The sequence below is a fragment of the Anopheles maculipalpis genome, chromosome 3RL (assembly GCF_943734695.1).
Source record: "Anopheles maculipalpis chromosome 3RL, idAnoMacuDA_375_x, whole genome shotgun sequence".
NCBI classification, from domain to species: domain Eukaryota; kingdom Metazoa; phylum Arthropoda; class Insecta; order Diptera; family Culicidae; genus Anopheles; species Anopheles maculipalpis.
Genome location: NC_064872.1, coordinates 54745343 through 54766536, shown reverse-complemented (window position 1 = coordinate 54766536; position 21194 = coordinate 54745343). Strand labels below are relative to the sequence as shown.

The 21194-nt window shown below is 43.5% G+C and overlaps 2 protein-coding genes across 2 annotated transcripts in view; one reads left to right on the top strand and one right to left on the bottom strand.

Annotated features, from left to right (window-relative positions):
* Positions 1-1373: 1373 nt before the first annotated feature.
* The window catches only part of LOC126563603 (ankyrin repeat domain-containing protein SOWAHC), a 99483-nt gene continuing 79662 nt past the window's right edge, over positions 1374-21194 (top strand). Inside the window, exons 1-4 of the mRNA XM_050220247.1 lie at positions 1374-1503; positions 1626-2386; positions 15681-15713; positions 15806-15910. Coding sequence (XP_050076204.1) covers positions 1374-1503; positions 1626-2386; positions 15681-15713; positions 15806-15910 — 1029 coding nt within the window. The remainder of the gene's footprint in view (positions 1504-1625; positions 2387-15680; positions 15714-15805; positions 15911-21194) is intronic.
* On the bottom strand, positions 18543-20093 carry LOC126562798 (uncharacterized). The gene is made up of 4 exons (XM_050219380.1): positions 19944-20093; positions 19282-19529; positions 18739-19156; positions 18543-18651 (listed from the first exon to the last, which is right to left on the bottom strand). The coding sequence occupies exons 1-4, from the start codon at positions 20020-20022 to the stop codon at positions 18581-18583; spliced, it is 816 nt and encodes a 271-aa protein (XP_050075337.1). The 5' UTR covers positions 20023-20093; the 3' UTR covers positions 18543-18580.

The following is a 21194-nucleotide window of genomic DNA, read 5'->3' as shown; positions in this document are numbered from 1 at the left end:
GGTGTAACACGTGTTAATTTAGTTTGTTGTTTCGTTTGACATTTTGTGAAGGAATTTGCTAATTTTTTAAATGTATTGCAGTGATCAGTAAAATCAGAAATATACTAGTTCTAGTATTTGCAGAATTGCTTTTCATCTCTTAGGTTGCAGACCAATCTTTATTAAGCCTTACCCGGTGCGCACTCAAATCACAGATGCGCTCAAAATTGCGTTTGACAACGAAAGATTGAGATCGAAAACAGGCAATCATTCTCATTCGTCTGGAATGGATCCGCAAGGCGGTGTTTTCACTCAATTTACTGAATCCATAAATACTACCAGCTTTGATTGAGATGCAAGTCATGAAGTCGAGTGTTATTTATACTCGTATGCACAATTTTATAATGCTGTCGTGCGGGAACTTAACGCAGACGAGCAGCCGCACTTTCCCGGCTATGAGACGGTTCAAAAGGATCCTGCAATTGCAAATCTGCAAACAGGATGACAAATTTTTATTAATAGCGTCTACATGGCAACTAATGTTCACGTGCAAATGGATGGGATACCGGCTCAAAATAAAGTGTGTCTGCTGCACTTGCTATGCACCATCATATCGATCAACTGCGTCGAGCTCTTTATAATGTGCAAATGTAAGTAAAGTGCAGCACATGAAACGATCTAGAATTATTAATTTCTATTGAAACGCTTTAGACGAAACCGATTCATCTTAACGTGTGGATTAGAACGGTTGAATTTTACCAGTGTAACATGGTGTAAATTGTTCACGCGATTTCACATTCCCAGTACTCTGGCGAAGATCATTAGGTGAGATTAATCGCTTTATACTGTTTTCACTTTATTTCAAGCTATCTAATTCAAAGAGTGTGTGTGAATTGTTCATAAAATGTTCGAAAAAGTTAACGTTTTGTTTATTTTTTCAGCTAAAGCAAAGGTAACATTTTGTAAAGGTATTTGTTCATACACATGCCGCTGAACGTACATCGCCGTACCGCTGTACAAACTCTCGCTGCACGACCGCTGTAAACTCGCTCCAACTGCGGCGAATTCTTTCACATCGGGCGAAAAGTCGAACGAGTTCATGGCGAAACGCTGCTGTCAAAATCATTTGTTTACGATCGTACCCAAAGCGGAGCTGTGTTCTCAAAAAAACCTAAAATCCGCATAAAATTAAGATCTTTTCCGATAATTGCCAAAACTGGGTCGTGAAATTTTATCATAATACAGTGTTCGTGTGAAAAAAAAGTATAAAAAACGTGTGCATACTCCAGAAAACGGCTCCGTAACGTGCGGACCCAGTTTGCTTGTTTGTTTACATCGGGTTTGTTGTGCTGCTGTGTTGTGCCCAGTGAACAGTGTTTTAATAACCTATAAAGATGGAAAACGAACCGAAAGAACTTTCCATGGAGGAAATAAGAAAATTCATGGTACTAAACAACTACAAGCTAACCAACCACATGTTGGTGAAGCATTTCCGTAGCTTTCTTACCAACAAAGATACACAAGGTACGTGCACCAGGTACAAACACTTGTTGATTCATCGTTCATATTTGATAAACTGCTGTGGAATGTGACGTATGTTACCCGTCTTAATCATCACTTTTATCTCTTCATTTATCGCTCTACAGATGAGGCCAGAAGACGGTTCAAGGAATATGTGAACAAAATAGCATCGGTAAAGCACGAGGGAAACGAAAAGTATCTCGTTCTCCGGCGCAAGTATTACAATGGGATACCGCTGGAAGATTCGGTTGCTGATTCACAGCCGATGCGTCCGGCTTCCCGATCTTACGGGTTGCTTCCATCGGATGGTGAAGCATCGCCGATGCGCCAACCACCCCCGTACCGTCCGCCTCCGATCGTGTCTCCGGATACGGTTTCGCATCACAGCAGTCCCCGGGGCAGTATCGCTTTAAATCGGCGAAACAGCTCCGATTACATCCGCAGTGGTTCGGAAATTAGCTTTGGCAGTGAGTTTGCAAGTGTTGACGGTAGAAAAGTGAACCCTTTGCTAGTGCGCAGTAATAGCAACGACACCCGTCCACCTCCACCTTTGGACGGTGGCCGAAAGCTAAGCGTGGACATGTTAGCGTACGATGAAGGGGCACCTCCAGCGATTCCTCCTAGAAAGAGGGTTAGCGAGTCTGGAAGTAGTGTTGCATCGAATTCACGCCAAAATTCGGTGGATGAAAAATTAACAAGTTCGGTGGGCGAGTGTTTGAGTGATAATAAGGAAAATGTGACCTCTGTTGCAATGGAAGAGCAAGGCGCGGTTGCATCGGAAGAGAACAAATTGAGTGTGAAGGAGAAGATGATGAAATTTAACCGATTTGCTTCGGAAGAAGAGGCCAAAATACCGTCTCCGATTGGGAAAAAGAAACCAGATAAGGTAAGTGGGACCAAAAACCCTGATTAATCTTTCTCAGTTTTATGCATTGAGCATTAATAATTCTTTAACTTTCTCATAAATGTAAAAAAAAGGAATCTACATTGCCACATGAGTCCACTATACGATACGCCACGCTTGGAATTCACGTCGAGCGATCCTATTAGGCCATAAAATAAGTCATTTTACACAAACGCCTTTCTCAACGTTTTCAATCATTGCAAACCAGCAAATGTAGGAAGCATATGATAAATCAGAAAAAAGCTCTGCCCTAACAGCGATCACCTCGTGCTGAATCTTACGGCTTCCTACCTCTATGGGAACCTACCTCTTTAGGCCATTGAAAAAAAAACGCAAATATATGTACAAGCGTGTCAAAAATGTTAATAATGGCAACTAGCTGGTGGTAAAACATTCAATAATAATATCAATTTTTCAAAAGCCCAAATCTCGTCCCCCGGTGAGAAAATGGCATTTTGACGGCGTTCCTATTTCGGCAGTGACGCTGCATCTTTATTTGTAGTTCATTTCTTCCTGTGCCCACGGGTTTGTGTTCCCCGTGCCGTGCACCTTAAGGCCCTGTGCGTGTGACCCTTTTCGTCACCTTCGTTGAAGGCGCTGTTGTTGACTACTTTTGCGCAGCCTAAAGGCTGACAAGCTACAAAGCTCCACAAAGACGAAGAAAAAAAGAATAACATCTGGAAGAAAACAAATAAGCTTACGAAGCTGTCAAAACTATAAATTATTACTAGTGTTGTGGTCGCTTCCAAAACCGATCCAACCATCCTTCCCGCCAGCCTTCTTGTCACGATTGTCCACGGGAACCGCCGGACCAGTTTGCCGACCCGGCTACCCTATCACTTAGATAGCGATTGTTTGGCCATACAAGCGCACGATTAATTTCTATTTAATTGAATACGATTTATTGATTTTCAATTATGCTGCTCGAAATAGTGGGGCGAGGCATCCATTTAGCGAACCGTGCTCTAAAAGCAGATACCATTCGTATACCTACCTCGTCGACTATTCGACGCATTCGACCTCCCAATGGGAAGCTGGCCGTGTCATTTGCCTATTCGTCTCGTATCTAACCAAAATTAAGCCGCAGATACCTGTGCTGCTTATCCGGTGGAAATGATCGGTCCACTTACGTTGGCTAGCAAGATGTGGCTGGTCTTCTCTTTCACTCACTCTCGCCTCACTCGGCCAGTGCTGTATGTAATTAATAACTATGGAAGAGTTTAATTATTTGATAAAATCGTTCTGCTCGATCGCAGCACCTCTCCGCGGGTCGATCTTCGGTGCGGGAATTCATCACCAGCATAGCTTAACTATCCTGTTCAATCCTTCCTTGTGTTATCACCTCCACCTTTTGACAGCACACCGTGGTGGCAACCGCGTGAGGCTTTCGTCCTCGAAGCCAATTTATCATTCCCGAAACCAAGAGCCAAATGTATGAACTATTTCATCGTGCAGGTCATGATGTTTTCGACGAATCTATGCTCCCCCTGCTGCAGAAATCTTGCACCGTCACCGTACGGGCATTAAACGGTTTCACGATAGTCCACAGGATGTATTAGTTTATGTTTTGAGCGACTCACAAATATCAGCTGGAGACAAATTATTGGGATGCTGTTAGCTGTACGCCCCATCGCATGCATTGTGACTTCGATCGATCGATCGATCGATCGTTAGTGCTGCTGTGGTCTGTTGATCTAGCAGCATAGCAATCGGAGCAGAACCTGCCCCGTCATCATGTGCTTTCATTTGGGACTACTCGTCGAACATGTGTCGATCATTTAGGCGCGATAAAAGGATGGCATCAAAATGATTGTTTTACGACGCATGCATTAATCTTGACAATAAGAATCTGTGTAACGGCGCAACACCAAACTAGTGGCAGGCCAATACGGTTTGCGAAATCGGTAAATAATGTTAAATCTTGTTTATTTTTATTTTTATTGTGTTTTTATTAATATACGCCTCATTTTGACAGTCTAAAAATGAAACTTTGTGCTCATTGCTGGATAGTAAAGTCAAGTTCATTCATAAGCTTCTAACAAAAAAAAATTTCATCGATCTAATCACTTCCGTTGAGGTCTCGATCAAATAACTTTTGTTTTCTTTTTAAAGCCATTTTTATGTGTAACACAACCCTTCACACGGCGAACAAAGTAAACGAGACGTGTTCGTAGGTACCAAATAACGTCCCAACATTCACAAGAAGTTTTATTTGATTAATTTCTTCTAGGCCTCCAAAACACTTCCGGTAGCCCGAACCGAAATTGTGAATGAAAACAGAAGTAATGCTCCGCACTCATCGTAACAGAAGCGAATGTGTTTGTTTTTATACTTTCATTCACAAAAATCCTCCCAAGAAGCCACAAAAGCAGCAAAGAATGCGATCCACTTGGTCCAAACGTTCATTGATGAATGGCGCCATTCGCCACTATTGCCTGCGTGGGGCATCAATCAAAAAACGGCCCGCAACAGCCATATGGGGAACAGCCACCTCACGAAGGTCTTCTAATTAGCAGCGGCTGAACATATAAAATGCCCCTTTTAGTGGCAATAGCCGCTGGGATCAGTGATCGAGTCCGGTTTCGGCAGCGTTTGGTTGGGCGTACGAGAAAGAATGGACCGAAGCGATACTGCTGGAGCATGCTCAATTGCATCAAGAATGAGACTTTAAACTAACTTAATTTCGGCTACTTTAAGAACGGTTTCATTGAAAAAAAATGTGTATCTCGTTTGCAGGTGGATCGAATGCAGGCTGTGAAAGGAAGACGTTTAATGATTCTCTTATTCTCTCACCGGAAATCTTTGAAGGTTCTTGTTTTATTGTGCCTATCGTGAACTTCAAGGAAGTGTTTTCATGATCATCATTATCGTTATTATCATCATCATCAGCAGCAGCTTAAGGGTAACCTTGTGACGTGTGCGTTCGTTTGCCGTTAGGCGTTTGGCAGATTAACTCATTTCCTTGCCAGGATCGCGTATGCCAATTGAGACCTTAGAGCTTGCCGGTTGTTTGCAGTGCCACCACATCGCCATCGGTTTGTGCGCTCGAATCCGATGGATAATTTCGATCTGCGCTTTCTTGTGGTGTCAATGCGAGCGAGTACAACCGCACAGTATGTCGAACAACACGCACACATGCGGTTTCTAGACACCATTGCGGGAAAGGATAAACAGCGCGTGAGGGTGGCGGACGGAACGAAGGTTCGACCACCGCCGGTAATAATATTTCGTGTGGCCTTTCACCTGAAAGTTCTTCAATCTTTCGACGTAATTGCATGTCCAGTCTCAATTATGTCAATTACAAATGATTTCGAATTTACATGAACTAATTGCGATTGTAAACACGGTGCAAAACAAATGCTTCCTCGATGAGCGCTGTATGGTCGAAGGGCGGGTGAAGGCAATGCAGTAAGCAGAGCGGGGGAAGGGAGGACCTTTTCCGTAACGCGTAAATGTGTGGCAGCACCAGATTCCTTCTTGACAGTGTTGTTGCAGCTGCCATATGGGAGGTATTTCGTTGTGCTTGAAGGTTTGCTTAACGGCACGTGAACTTGTCTCATCACCCCATGTCTGCAAGGATGTTTTGGTTTGAGTTGTTTTTCCTTTTTTTATGAGTTCTGTGATCTCTTAACCAGTCCTACATGCACTGAAGTGTCAATGTATGTTTGCTACAAATGCGAGCTGCATGTTTGTTCTAAGCTGATGCGCTGTCGAAGCCTAACGAAGCTACAAAAGGCATTGATAGTACATGATTTCGTCATACATACGGTTTATCTTCAAAAATATGCTCTTTACACAATGGCGTCTGGTCACAAAACATAGCCAGCGGGTCCGATATTTATTGACGCGACCCTGAAAAACGAATTGGCGCGCAGAACTTGAGAGAAATGCAAAGCTAATGCATGAACCACAAGCATGATGAGTTAGGTAAAACGGGAATTTGTTGGCTGCGGAGGAGCGTGGAATCTCAGCCAAGATCAGTACATGGAGACTGGTTCGACGGTAGATGAGATGTGTGTCTGTCTGCAGATTCTTTCTTGGGTCTTCCTTTCACGTCTTATTTTTAGTGATTTTTGCCCAAGGGGGCACTCTTTTCGCTCATCGATTTAATGATGTGGTCGTTATTGCGCGTTTAATTTCGTATTCGAAATGCTGAATTCATTAGTTGATGATTTTAATGATAGGTATTATAGCAACGTATTAAAAACGTTTGCCACTAAAGTTTTTACGGTAATTTTCGGACGAATATGCCTCGCCGTTGTGAAGTAGCACTGCTTAAATGTTTCAATAGGATATTTTGCAAAACTGCCAGCAGTTGATGTGCTTGCAACCATTCGTCTTCTTGTTTGGCTCGGAGGTGGGAAGAGATCTTGGTCTGCCATTATTGGTTTGCTTGACTTAAATTATCCTTAGCTGGAAGGGCGGTCCTGTGACCGTCATCCGTGGTCCGGATGATATTCGATGCCGAATATTTAGTCGAGCACAAGAGTCTAAAGTCTTACGGCTTATAATATCCTAAACAGAAGTTCCATGTCATATACGGATATTGTTAAAAATGTATTTGAACAAGTTACAAAACAAACCAAACATTCAGCTAATGTAAAAATCTTAAGATATAATGCGGCGAAGAAATATCATACTTCCCATTGGCAAGATTTGTGATTATAAAGTCAAACTTTTTATGTGTTTTGAGAAAGCGAATGAAAATGAAAACAAACTTTTGTTTCGATCATAAAACAAGGACGAATCACAACTTTTGTTCAGCCGATTTACGATTGTAACTTTGCTTTCTTTGAGATTAATGCAGACTTACCAACATCGACATCACCATTACAACCGGGAAATCTACCCGTACCGAACGGTGCGGGGATACAATTCCCGCCAACGTTGTTCTGGCGCTAAGTCTTACAGAAAATGGGCCACATTTAAATGGGTAACCTGCCGATTTGAAACAATTTAATGGCAGGCCGGGAAAAGTATCGTTCAACAATGGCGACAAACAGCAACCGACATCCGCGATGGAGTGGATGAAGCAGATTCTTAACGCTTCTCACACAAACGTCCTGTTGTAACGCCGTCAGCTTGGTTGTCACACAACAGCTGGGCATGAGTCGGTGGAAAAGGAAAACGCAGGGCTCGTATGGTAATTTTTAGTCGTTTCGTTTGGTATTTAAATTTAAATAAAATGAATTCATCACGGAATGCAAGCGAACCTGATGGGTTGTTGTCGTAAAAACAGGCGAAAATTCGATGCGATGTCTTAGATGAAAGCATTAAAGATGGTGGAAACTCGTACCGTGGAAACTGAGCTAGAAGATATGTAGTCATGTCACCCGTGCGGGTCCATTATTAAAGGGATTGTTTCAGAGACAGGCCAAAGCGAAGGTAGATCCACAGTGTCTAGTTAGCAAGCAACGTGTCGGAGGAGGTGCACTGGTCGATGGTCACGGATCGGTAGGTAGTCGATTCATTATAAGAGGAGGAGTGGCACAGGAAGGACGGTGTGGCAGACCATGGTTAATTGCTATTGTATATTGTCGCGTTGTTTCATCGTAAAGAAAATGTTCGCATGTCACACGAAATCGGGAAAATTCAGAACAGCTGTGATTTCCACTGCCTGTCTTCCATCGTGCGCTTGCACGCTGTGTCCGAAGCAATGAGCGAACCGATACTGCTTGAATCGCTGTCAACTGTTTGTGCAGTCCTCTGCCTCGGTCCCGCTGATGGGTGATGAATTCATCGTTTTATTTTTAGCAGTCAACACCGTCATCATCAGCGGCTTAGTGTGGATCGGTTCCATTCCGGGCGTACGCGTTGAAGTATCGTGTCTTATGAATTATAGCCTCATATTCAACATTCTCTGAACGGTGATGTTGTCGTGGGTGCGCGCTTCATCGCTTCTTGAGTAAACAACAATTGACACGAGTCTGTCAATAGTTTGAGGAAATTATGTCATTTGTTACAGTCCTGTTCGGCGGGGAAGGGCGGTAGTACAGCGTGCTGCCACAGAAGATTGCAGCTCCGATCGTGTTACGACGACGTTTCCCGAGGATTCAATCCGGGTGCTAGACCGGATAATAGCAGCGAGACACTTAGGTCGCGCTTGATCCGTGACATGTTCGCGTCCGGCTGCCCGTGAAGGATGCGACACATGACTTTCGGGATCAAGCCAGGCCACCCGGTAAGCCGTGACGGTGGCCATTTAAGCTCCCGGGGCCATGGTCTCATTTTCTGGGTTTGATGAAAAATTATCCACTTTAGATTTGTTTTCCTGCCCGACGCCTGCAGTTACTGCTGTCAGTGAAAACGATCCATGTTGGAGATCTATTTAAAAACTACAAATATTTGTCTTACGTGTGCGTTACACTATCCATCAAGCATTTCGAGTGTGTGTGGCCATTAGAGCGAAGCATTTTGCTATTGTAATTGTATTAAAATAAACATTTGCGATCGAATTGAAGTTATCTGCATGACATAATTCGGTGAGCATGTAGAGTTCAGCTTGATTGAGATTTGCTACGGAATTATTTTAGCTGAAAAATATTTGAAGAATATTTGTACTTGGATCAATATCATTAATCAAATACCACGTCGCACGTCGAACATAGCATTATGGTAATATAATGCAATTGTTCATAAAATAAGTCTGCAACTTTAAATTTCTTCCTCTAAAGGACGGCAAAAACAAACTTCTAATCGTATGAAAAAGTTGTCACGTGTAGCGTAGCATTTAACAGAACAAATCAGCAACGTCGCAAAACCCCGGAAACCCGGACTGCTTAAAGCCCTACACGTTCCTTGGGTACCGAGAAGTAGCTGGCACTATTTGTTTCTGACTGGTCCGTTAACTCCCGGCAGCGTTCCCTGTGACTCCGTAGGGAAACAATAGCACGCCGCACACAAATCGGCTTACTATCTGATGTTTTCGTTATGAACGACGATTATAAAATGTTGCCCGAACACACAGGATGCAGATTTCTACCAACTACACGACACTTGACAAACGGAATCCTCCGTTCCAAAATAAACCGCCTCCGGTTTCGTTTCAATACCGGTCGTTATAAAGAGGTTATTTTAGGACATCCTTGCAACAGTGACAATATTAACGCTCCTGCCTGCATCAGTCCCTCAGCTCCACTGTTTGTTAGAATAAGCATTGGTCGTACCGGCAAGATACTCGGGCTGGTGGAGCAACGTAGTCTGAAGCGAAAGAAACGATCCTACACGATCTCCTCTTTGAGTGAGTGTGTGTGTGTGTGTTTTTGTGCATGGGAGTATGTTTGCAGCAAATAAGTTTAATACCGTCAACTATATATGCAAATTGCATCGAGCACATACAGCTCCAGCGGGAAAGGTTTGGGAAGTTTTGAGGTACGTGGCATGGAAGGTGAGGCAACAGTTTTTGCCAGAGTGTACAAAGCACACTAGTGTGTGGACGAGAGTTGCGTGGAAAACTAGCTATAAGTAGCGTAATGGGACAAGGCTCTTTTGGGGAAATGGGAAAACCAACGAACGTTTTCTCGTGGTAAGCTGACAAAGGAGAGTTGTACAACTTTAGACTCTACCAGCGTCTATTGTACGCCACTCGTGCAGGAAGGGCGAATTGGGACTAGCAGAAGAAGAAGAAGGTGAAGCGTAGCTGTGGTTTTGTGGGACAAAAACACTGCTCCTATTCACGTTTGTGCCCGCTGGCTGGCGTGTGTGTGTGTGTACTTGTGCCTGGAGACATTGAAACCGGAAACAAGCCAAAAGTGGCACGGACCCATCTTCGAGGCCGGAAAAACGGTTGAAATAACTGAACCCTGCCCTACATGATGATGATTCGAATCAAGCGAACCGTCCCTGATTGAACTAAATACACGCACGCACAGAACCTGTCTGCCTGCAGGCGGCGAAACGGAGCGAAAAGTCCTTGTGGATAAACTATTGTGCCAAAGCTCAAGTGTGTATTATCGGCGGGCGACCGGTGAAGCGATACAACCAACACGTTTCGAGGCGCGTGGCCCTTGGGGAGAGAAGGGATGGCGTTCTGGAGAGTAGAGTGATCAAGCCGAGCTACTGTTAACGCTGTTCTTCTGATGAGAATATCAGAAAGGCGGTGTCATCACGCCGCAGAGATGCACCGCACGCTCGGGATGCACTTAATTGTGCTGTTTATTATCATTATGATTTTAAATAAAATGCAAAACAGCTAGCGGGCATGGTTGTAGGGCTCGTTGAAGTTTTGTTGTTGTTGGTTTTTTTTTATTCGGATACCCAATGGCGGATACGCCGCATGTCCCAAAAGCCACTTGAGAGTTGCGCTTCTTCACCATCGCCAGCAGTCAACCGGAAAACAAGGATATTTTGGTAGTATTTTCGGCCCACTCTAGCTAGCGTACCGAGAGTGCTCGAGTGGTTGATAATGAGTTTACCATTTGCATTACCGGTGATAGGAAATAATAAACAGTAGGGACGAGCTTTTCCCCATCCTTGATCGTGTGTGGTCTGCGGGACAAAAGTTGAAATAAATTAATTGATAGCGAGTACAATTTGGCACACTTATCGCCGGTGGGAATGTCCTGTTATGGATTAAACGGTACCGGAAGCGGCCACTTGAGCATTTGAGGCTGGTTGCGTGCTGCGCTGTAGAGGACGGTTTATCAAGTGCACAAGACCTTGCGCCTTCAATTAGTGGGTTTGCGATCGTTCGTTGTGCTTTCGACAATAAAGACTCTAAACGAAACCACTTTGTGAGACGGCGTACTTGCACGGTTTGTTTGTGTCATTATGGCAAGCAAATACATAATTCTGTAATATTTGAATTTTGTTTTACTTAGAACTGCTTAGTAGTTGCGATGTATTATTCAAACTATGCACATCACATGCATCCCGGTTCGGTGGTGTAGACGACAGCGGCGACAGTCTTCAAACAGCAGGACCGGGGTTCAAATCCCATCCGGATCGTCCCACCGTAGTGAGGACTGACTATCCAGCTACGTGGTACCGGCAAGTCTTAGTAAGCCTTTTCGATGGCCAGCGTGACTCCAGAGATCGTTAAGCCAAGAAGAAGAAATCACATGCACCTACAGTGTGATTAATGCTGAACATTAACGTAAAAACTAATTTCCGGTTATAAATGGGTTTAGCTGCAATTGAAATCAAAACACTTGACGCGTAAGAATATGATTGATAATAAAAATTATGCAAAACGAGTGCTGTGCATCATTAAAAAAACTGCTTTTGGTGCATTGGGTTTACTTTTGAAAGACCTCAAAATCGCGATTTTTCATTTCTAAACAACATCCGTTGCTAAGATAGAGTCGCTATTTCTGCGAATGGTGCAAGTTTATATCTTAGTTTGCTTCTTTTTTTTAAATTCATGTTTCCGAGTGGCTATCATTATTGTGCAGAAATGTTTAGCGGTTAATTAACCGCAATCAGTTAAAGATCATTTAACTCATCCTCCAGCGCGGGGCCTAGTTTCATGGATTGTTAAGCTTTTACGAGTACGTTGGTGTGCGTGTTTACCTTTGCAAATGTACTCCCGGTGTAAATCTGGTGTCAAGCAGGCCGGACACCGGGAAGTTGGCCGGGAATCGTCAATTGAGACACCGTTCCCTTCACAGACGCAGCTCTCTCATCCGAACCGAATGCACTCCGAATTGTGGTTTCGCGACTCGTTTGCTCGCGTTCGAGCGGGCTTTTGGGCTATTGAAGGCAAACGAAGTGCACAGTTGCGACGAAAAGGCCCCCGGGGGTTAGGCAGTAACCATGGGCTCGGGCCGCACAACACTGTTACATACACACACGCACGTACACAAACTCGAAGCACCGATGCTAACTGCAGTTAATTTATATTCCGCGAAAATTAATTTTCGTTTCCACGCGGACGCCATAATTTAAATGCAATGTGTGTAATTAGTAGGGCATGTTTTTATTCACGCATGTTGGGTAAAATTTACATTTTTTGCACATGTAGGATAATTTATAGATAGACTGAGTGTAAGTACGACAGCGAATGCCATCCTGGTTTCTGCACTCTCGCAGCCGTTTGAAACTGGAAGAAGGTTTCTCTAGTCTTTCGAATTCGGTGATAATACAGAACGGATGATTTGATGGAATCTTTGCGATGTTAGTTTGGTGACCAAGAAGTAATTAAGTCACTCGCACCACCGGATATGAAAAATACTGGCAAAAAAGGATGATTTTTCTGTACAGAAGCTCAAAGTACCTACCTAGCCGAGTCCTGGAGCATTGAATGATGCTAAAAACAATTAACGAGTTTCCTTTGAATTTGCATAGATTATGTAAATTGGGATGAGTGGGTACCGATGGCAGGGATGTGTATTAAATTTGACAGATAGTGTAACGCACGCACGTATGTGGTGGGTGCAACTCGGTCCGGACTCAATATTCGATGTATGCAAATTAACCCTCTTTGACTTAATCAACGCACTTCTTCGTGCGGATTGAAAGCCCATACTGTACGGAAAATGCACAACCGAACGCTCTTGGGGTGTGTTCTGATGCGTCGGTCGTACCACAGAGCGACAGAGGGATTGGTTGTTACAAAGCAACAAAAGAAACTAGCCAAACAAACATACGACAAACAACACGGTAGCGATACGGGATACCATCCTGATTGGGAGCCGATTCGCGCATGGTAAAGGGATGGCCTGTTTTGCCGGAAGCCTACGTTAAGATTCGTTCAACCTGCTTCGTCCAAGTGCGATGGGTAACAGAGGTTGATTATCCATGCCGAAATATATTCATCCTACCTTTTCCCAGGAGGTCTGCTGAACACAGAGTCCTGGTAAAGGGAAAATGTAGCTCGTGTGTTGCGTTCAGTGTTACGGATGATGCTGTTGTTGAAATTTCCAGGCAAGGGTTGCCCTAAGTTTAGAATAATACACGCGCACATGGCAAAGCGTACGTTGATGCACGCACAAGACTGCGGAGGTTGTTTCCCTTTTACCCAAAAAAACATGCAACATTTTGATGAAATATTTGCTAACACACAGCCGAGTAAAGGTGGAAGAAAATGACGCTCTGTGCAGCCTCGGCCCATCACAGATTACATCCATCGTGGCAGTACTGTCCTTCTGTTTGTGCACTTTGCGGCGTTAGAAGCAACGAAAGTATGGATCCATTTCCAAAGAAGAGTTATCTAATGTTTGCTATAGTAAGTGAGTAACGAAAAGGTTAGTTCTGCTCTAGACGATCTAATACGTGTGTGCGTCAAGGAACTATTTAATAATTTTGAGCAAATTTTACTTTAAATTAAACTAGTTTAAAGAGAAATACTTCTTCCATCGTGCTTCTGCCATTGTTGGCTCATGGTAAAAATGATTTGCTTTTGCTTGCTGAGCTACAAAATCAGAAGCAAAGCGAAATTTTTCATATTCTAGAAATGTTGGCTTCTTTTCATCACCAGTTGTACAGCGACGAAGTACAGCGCAACCTCAAAAAGCACTCAATGCGTGGCTCCTCGCTGCTGTACGGTAACGGCGGTGAATGCCGATGGTGATGGGATGGGTGCGGTAGCGGAATTGTAGTCATTCACCCGAACATGCTCTTCATTAGTCCCCGCGGTCATATTGCCAGCACGGGGCTCGATGAAGGACGGTCTCTACCATGACAGCGGCAGCAGCAGAGTTGACGGTGGCAGTAATCTCTCCGTAGCATCCCGGGGTACGGATGCCCGGTGCTGCGCCTGTCATGAAAAGGAATTACATTGTGGATACCTTTGTCTAATGAACTGGCGTACAATTTCCACACCTTCACCTGCAACATTTGGTAACATTCATCTTGATACGCTACGCAGCGCAGGATCGTCTCAGCTGAAGGTGGAGATACACCCAGGTCGGCCCACTGCTTGCTGCTGGCTGATGATGAAAATCGTTGCGCATGCCATATACGCCGTACAGCATCACATCAAACGATGGACGGTGATGACGAATCCGTCAGGTGTACCGTCAGAAAGAACGCAGCAAGACGACATCGCCATTCCCTTTATGCCCGGGTACAATATGGATGGTATGAGCGAAGGTTGCCCGCACTCTTCGGTTGAGCTGCGCTTCGGGATGAAAATGTGTGGATAGTGGTGTCCTTCCATTGCCGAAAACTTTTACTATGATTGTAATGAACGATATTCGGAAGTTTGTAGCGTACATCGTTGTATCGCTTTGAAAGTTAAACACTATCATACGGTGAACATGGTTCTATCAATAGGTACATTTTTTCGATGTTCATCCGAAGCAAGGTTTGACTGGGGGAGACCTAGGGGCAATGGCTATTTCCTGTGATGATAGATTCTGTTCGTTTTGTGTACCGTTTTGTAAAGGTACATGTTGTTCAGTTGAACTTCGTTTGAAAAGCAACATACATAAATAAAGTTTGAAGTCTTCATTTTAGCAACGAAGTTTCCGCACACCAATTTGATCGATGTTAACAGGAACACGAAACTGGCACCATTGATTAGCATAAATGTAGTTTTTTCTTCTGAAATAAAATACACAACACATGTATAAAGCTTACAATTAACATTCATCGAAATACAAACAATTTTCCGATACAAAATTTCGTTACTATAAATCAACAATAACCCTGCCGACCCTAAATATCGTAAAATGGAAATAAAAATATTAAAACAAACATATAATAAACCAAAATGCAAGCAAGCAAACAATCACACTGACCAATATCTTAATGGCTTTACATGTGCTACAATCAACATCCACGATGATGACGGTGTTGACGACTGGTGACTGGTGATAATTTGAGGCAGTGTGCTGGTTTCCTTAGCCTGGAATGCACCAACGATTGCCCGGTTGTAGAGCGAGCTAATAATATTCAACTTTTTATGGTTATTGCTGCCATTTCGTGTAAACGCACAAACGCGAAAAAATAAAATAAAACCAAAAAACCCGCACTAGCGCAGCGTGTTTCAGCCTGAACCTCCTGCAATTGATTTACAATTTGTCGACGTATGCAAATGAAATGATACTCTTGCGAGCAGCAGAGGAGATGTGAACATAATACCTTTGCCTTTCGGTGGGGAAGATGTGTGAGTGTATGTTTTTCTGTTTGTTTGGTTTTTATTTTAGTTTCGTTATGTTCAACTTATCTCAACAGTTTTGTTCAAATGGTTGTAGTAATTTTCTGCAACAAATCTGTTGCACGAAGTTTGATTTGATTTATGAATGATTATTTCCACCTGTCAAGGATATCTACATTTATACAACTTGTCCATGATGTGTGCTGTACTGATCTTGTGCTTTTACTTCAATTTCAGAACACCGAAGAAACTATCAATGCCGATAATCTGGTAAGAATTATACAAACCCAATCAATAGTTTATGTATTGCGTTCGCTAAATGTGTGTACTCGTTCTAATCGTTCGTCTGTTGTTCGTCATAGATGCAGCTTCCAAATGCGAAGGAGTGGTTAATAGCTGCCGCAAAATCGGACTATCAATTGTTGGCCAAATTGTCTACGGAACATCCCAATTTGGTTAAACTACAGGTAAGCGTACAAAACATACAATCAACGGGGTAATAAAATACGCTCGCTCGCCCTACTATCCTGCTTAGGTCTATACCAATCAATTTCCATTGCCCATTATCTGTGACAGAAAAGAACGGGAGCACGGGAGGTTTGGTTTGAGGCAAGCAGAGCAAGAGTATGGTGTTTGTCATTCGCGATACGCAAGATTCAATGCGATGGATACGGAATTGCGTTTTGAATCGACAGTAGCGTATATCGTATTTATTGCGTAAATGATTCAGCGAACCGTATTCAATTAATTTTACCACAAGCATTTTAATTTATTGAATGGAAATGATATAGTAGCTTTGTTAATTAAGCAATGAGCAGCCAAATAAAAGCGTGAATTGGATTAAAGGCACACGTATGCTTCTGTTGCGTGTGACAGTTCTTTGTTAGCTTTTAGTTAAACATAGTTTCCCTTTAGCTTATTAGCTATTGAGTATATTTACTCCATGTTTAGAGCAAGTCAAAGTTACATATTTAAAGCTACATGTTATAGAAATTTCTCTACAAAAACATTTTCCTGCATTTTGTATTTCTTATTAAGAAACTCGGCTCACTTCATTCCAGTTGTTTGCGGTTCGTAAAAATCATTCACAAGGCTGTGGCAAATCGAGGCATATTTTCGCTTGCATCCTTTTCCCATAAATGCCAACGCTGCTGCATTGACATTGACTGCGCTTTTCTGACTTGATCAATTGCTTTTGACGTGAAGTGATCACACTGTTGACGTAACAATGGGAAATAAATCTGAATGGGGTATATTTATTCAGATCACACGCAATTCCCAATGTTCTTACAACCGTGCCGTAATTTATCACCATTACGGACAGTTAAGACGTATAATAATTTCTCAAAACGGCAAAATGCATTTTTAACATGCAAAACAATTGCGAGAATGTTTCAAATTCGGGTTGAGACAGTTTTTTCATAAAATTAAAACCCCTATTTTAGGTACTGTTATGTGAAACTTATAAAATTAATACTTGGTGTCCTAATTCAATTCTAGCGTTTTTTTATGTAGCGTAATTTGAAAACTATTTACTTATTTATTCAGTTTCGATGGAATAATTATTAAATTCATTAACATGCAACAACGAAAACCGCCACCATAATAGCACATTATAGCAGTGTATGTGTGCGTTCAATGTGCTCCTTAAGGCATTTGAGCAGCATTTGATGAACATGGTTGACGTTAACTCTTTTTCTCCCAAAAAAAAAAAAAAACCACACGTCGTCAATGTCACACAAATTGGGCCATAAATATCTCCCGCTGCGTTTCGAAAATCCGACCCGAAACGTAAAACAAAAACAAAATCATGTGAATTTCATTCCCGCTTTCCTTTCGATTGGTTTGTCACTCAAATACGAGCAGACAAGCTGCCGAGAGAAATGGTTAACAGCTCGGGCCGGGACTGTTTAGCTAAGGCGCAACCAAACGATTCCCATACTCCGTGTAGCCGTATCGTAAATTAACCGTGCGTGTCTCACGTCCTCGACAGTAGCGGGTTCCCGTGGCTCATTTCTCGGTCGTTATTAGTGTGCCGTTCTTCCGAGCGCGCCCTGAATATGGGCCGCCAAAGAAGTGCGCTATCGGTGCTGAGTGACGTTTGTAACGATAGTCTCGTGAAATAATGCCACCATCCCCCACACACGCACACGCACCGTGGACACTTCCGTAATTTAGGAACTCATACCATACCGATACCTTGCGTCCAAACATGTTTCCCCACTTGTAATTTCGGAAAGGCTATGAAAATCATTTAGAACCGAACGCTGTTCCTTCTGAATTCCACCGTGCGAGCCACGACGGTAAGGTGATCTTTCGGCTGTGTGACAAACAGAATAAAAATAATCTAATTTGGAGCGAGAAAGGGGAAAGCAAATTTATCATTCGTTTACAACGATCTACCGTAACGATCACGCTAGGCACCGGTGGGATGAACAGTGGGTCTTGAATCGTCGCTTCTGTTTACCGTGCTCCTTCTCAACCAAAGAAATGGTTCTTGAGGGGACATATTTTTAAAACAAACATCAGTGATGCATTATTAGCGCCTCCACCACCACGGTTGTTGCTTACACACACGGAAACGGGGTGACGTAGACGACGGTACGAAGGAATGAGTTATGGAAAAAAGGGTGTTGGATGATGAGTGCCTGAAATGTAATGATGAATAATTTTGGTGCGGGACGTTAAATACGGGGTAACCCCGTTTTGAAGCCAACTCTGCCACTTTGACGTGTGTCGTCAGTGGGAAGATTCGGTAGATAATTAATGCATTCTTAGGCAAATTATTAGTACGAACATAAAAGTATTCTTGTCAGTGTTGAAGCTTTCAAGTTTTGAACGATGGCACTTTAGTAGATTTAGGAGTGAGACGTAACGGCTATTGTTGAAAATTAGTCTGTACACGGCGGGTACATTCGGATCTATTTGCCGAAACCGTCACTGCAAGCGCAAGGCCAGGGCGTGGAAGCAGAAGAAAAGAAAAGCCGGATGATTGAGCTATTTAGACACGATTGCTTTTAATGTACACATGCATAACTACTAAGTAAGTATTTAAAGGATCACGGTTTCGTTCTACTCCCGCTGACACTCATCGAGAGCAAAGGATATAAACGGTGATGATTGATGCTGTTGTTGTGTCACTTGCTGGAAATTTGACGGCAACGAACAGTGGCCGATTCTACCGCTCCGCTGACAGCGTGTCGGAAGGCTAAAATCAGGCGAAACATTGGGCAACACATTAGGCAGGATTGGTCGGTACAGAGTCAACATGCACACGAAAGCACATTCATCTTACCGCTCTGCTCCAGATGGGACAGACCGGCAGCCGTCGAACCGGCCGGACTCGTCACGTCGTCCTTCAGCTGTCCCGGATGGCGTCCGGTTTCGCGTACCAGCTTTCCGGATCCGAGCACCGTTTGCGATGCCAATCGATAGGCTAGATCGCGCGGCAATCCCATGCGTACCGCTCCGTCAGCCAATGCTTCTATCATCACGAACACGTACGCGGGTCCACTGCCGGACAGGGCCGTGATGGGATCCATCATAGTTTCCGGCACTTCCTCGCAGGTTCCCACGGCTTGGAAGAGTGCCTGCGTCACCTTGCAATCGTCATCGGTGGCGGCAGAACCGCGGACGTACACAGATGCACCGGCACGTACCAGTGCCGGCGTGTTTGGCATCACTCGTATCACGCGAGCCGTAGACTCGAGCGACTAATAGGCAGAACGACGCAAAAGCAAAACAGAAAACGGAACCGAAAGATCCGTGTTATCAGCGATGGTTTCGATTGATTTTTCGGGTGGCTTATCATGCAGGCACAAAGGGTAAATAATCACACATTTTCTAGCTCGCGCAACGTTACGCCCATCGCGATCGATATGAATAGTTTACCAGCACTAGCGGGACGGACGGCCTGCAAAACGCTCTCGACGACCGTGGGCTTGACGGAGATGAAGATGATCTCGGAATCGCTCACTACCGGCAGGTTCTCGACGTGTGTTTTGGCTCCGAACGCTTTGAACGCTTCGATGTTAGCAAGATCAGAGGGATGAAAGCTGGCCGTCATGCTATCTCCTCGTGTAAGTCCTGAAAAGAATTCCGAGTACAATCGTTGTAATATCAGTAACGATCCTTGAGAACAAAGATTCAGGTGCTTAAGCAAGACTGATGTAGACTGAAGCCTCAAGAGACTTCCGTTCAGAATATTGATCACTTTCAATATATCTTGTATGATTAGAAAGTTGTTTTTCTGAGCACACATTTCGCTCCAAAAGTAATCTTTTACAATAATTTTGGCGCAATTTGACGATTGATTTCGATCGCGTATTATTGTTGGTGAATCGTATTTGCTTATACTGACGATAGTAGGTCACAAGCGATTATAAAACCATGCACTTAATGGTGGTTATAACATCGGCAGTTTTCATCTACAATTGCACCGCACATATTTACAGTTGACAGTAAGCCTGTAGGACTTTATTGGAAAATGTATAGGCTCACCAGCAGAGATGAAACCGTTGGCCATAGCTTGAGCCATCTTGCCTCCGCCAAGAAAACCTAGTTTCAACAATTTACTCATTTTTGTTCACTCCGATGCGGAAATAATATAGTTGTGCTCCAGAGGAAATCACTTCACAAACTAGCGTTGGGATTTTAGTTTATGGAAATCAACAACACGCCCGACCATCGAGTGACCATGATGATAGCGCCTTGAAGGCAATGTTATGAAACGAGCCCGATTGCCGATTGCCAATGCTTGGTGATAAGCCTGCATCTTTGAACTGATATGATACTCTCGCCTCTCTTCTTTCTCTAGCAGTTCCGCAGTCATAGAGGAATCTTATCAATAGCGTACCATTAAACCAGAACTTCACACTCGACGCGTCTTGCGACCAGCCGGTGACGCTGTGTGAAAGCATTACCAGCGGGCTGCACCATCTCGGTGCTGTGTGTGAAACTTTTGTGCCAAGCGTGCGTGTGAATTTAAGGCACCCTCGAGCAATTAAGCGAAATGGCATGGTGTGGGGAACCGGTAACAGAAATCCGTCCAAGATCATAAAGTATCTTCCACCGCAACACGATGCTCCCGGACCTGCCGCCTAATAGGTTTGCGCGGTAACATACAAAAGGGTAACAGCTGGAGATGGCGCACTTAAGGGGATTTACACCCACATTTTGTTTAATTTAGTTTATATTATACCGCACGAACTTAATTTAAGTGTAAAACGCACCCATATGCTGCTGTGACATGTTTAAATGAAACATAAATAAACGTACCCCTCGCGATTGTGCAAATTTAGGATAGGATAGGATGCGTGGAGACAGTAAATCTCGTCCCTTTAGGCGTGTGGATCAAAATGGGTTTCGCAATTGTACGACTAGTTGGACAGATAAATACTTGAGTACTGTAGCGATATCCGTTACAGAAACAATTCGATAATTAGATAAGCTCCAAAGAAGACAGTGGAAAACGCGGTCGAAACAAATTCTGTTTCCCATTCCTTTTCGCCCTATATCATGTAACTTACATACACGTGTAACACACTGAACATTCAAGAGGATCACAACAATCATCTCATCTTGCAGTTCTCGTAACTCGATCATATTCATAACGCCCTGTTTTGTGTTCAAACACCATATGCATTTGCGGCGCTTGTCATTGTCGTCAGGATCATCATTACCAAACGTCGTCGTTCGGTACTCGTCCATTCTTTGCGCAGGACAACACAAGAGGAAGCATCTGTTTACAAA

Bases quoted from the DNA above. Each gene is read 5' to 3' on its own strand.
- LOC126562798 (XM_050219380.1), bottom strand. From the start codon at position 20,022: ATGAGTAAATTGTTGAAACTAGGTTTTCTTGGCGGAGGCAAGATGGCT. The intron at 19,157-19,281 runs GTGTGATTATTT...TCTGCCTATTAG, and splicing joins CGTTGCGCGAGCTAGAAAAT to TCGCTCGAGTCTACGGCTCG. The intron at 18,652-18,738 runs GTAAGATGAATG...GCCTGATTTTAG, and splicing joins GTCCCATCTGGAGCAGAGCG to CCTTCCGACACGCTGTCAGC.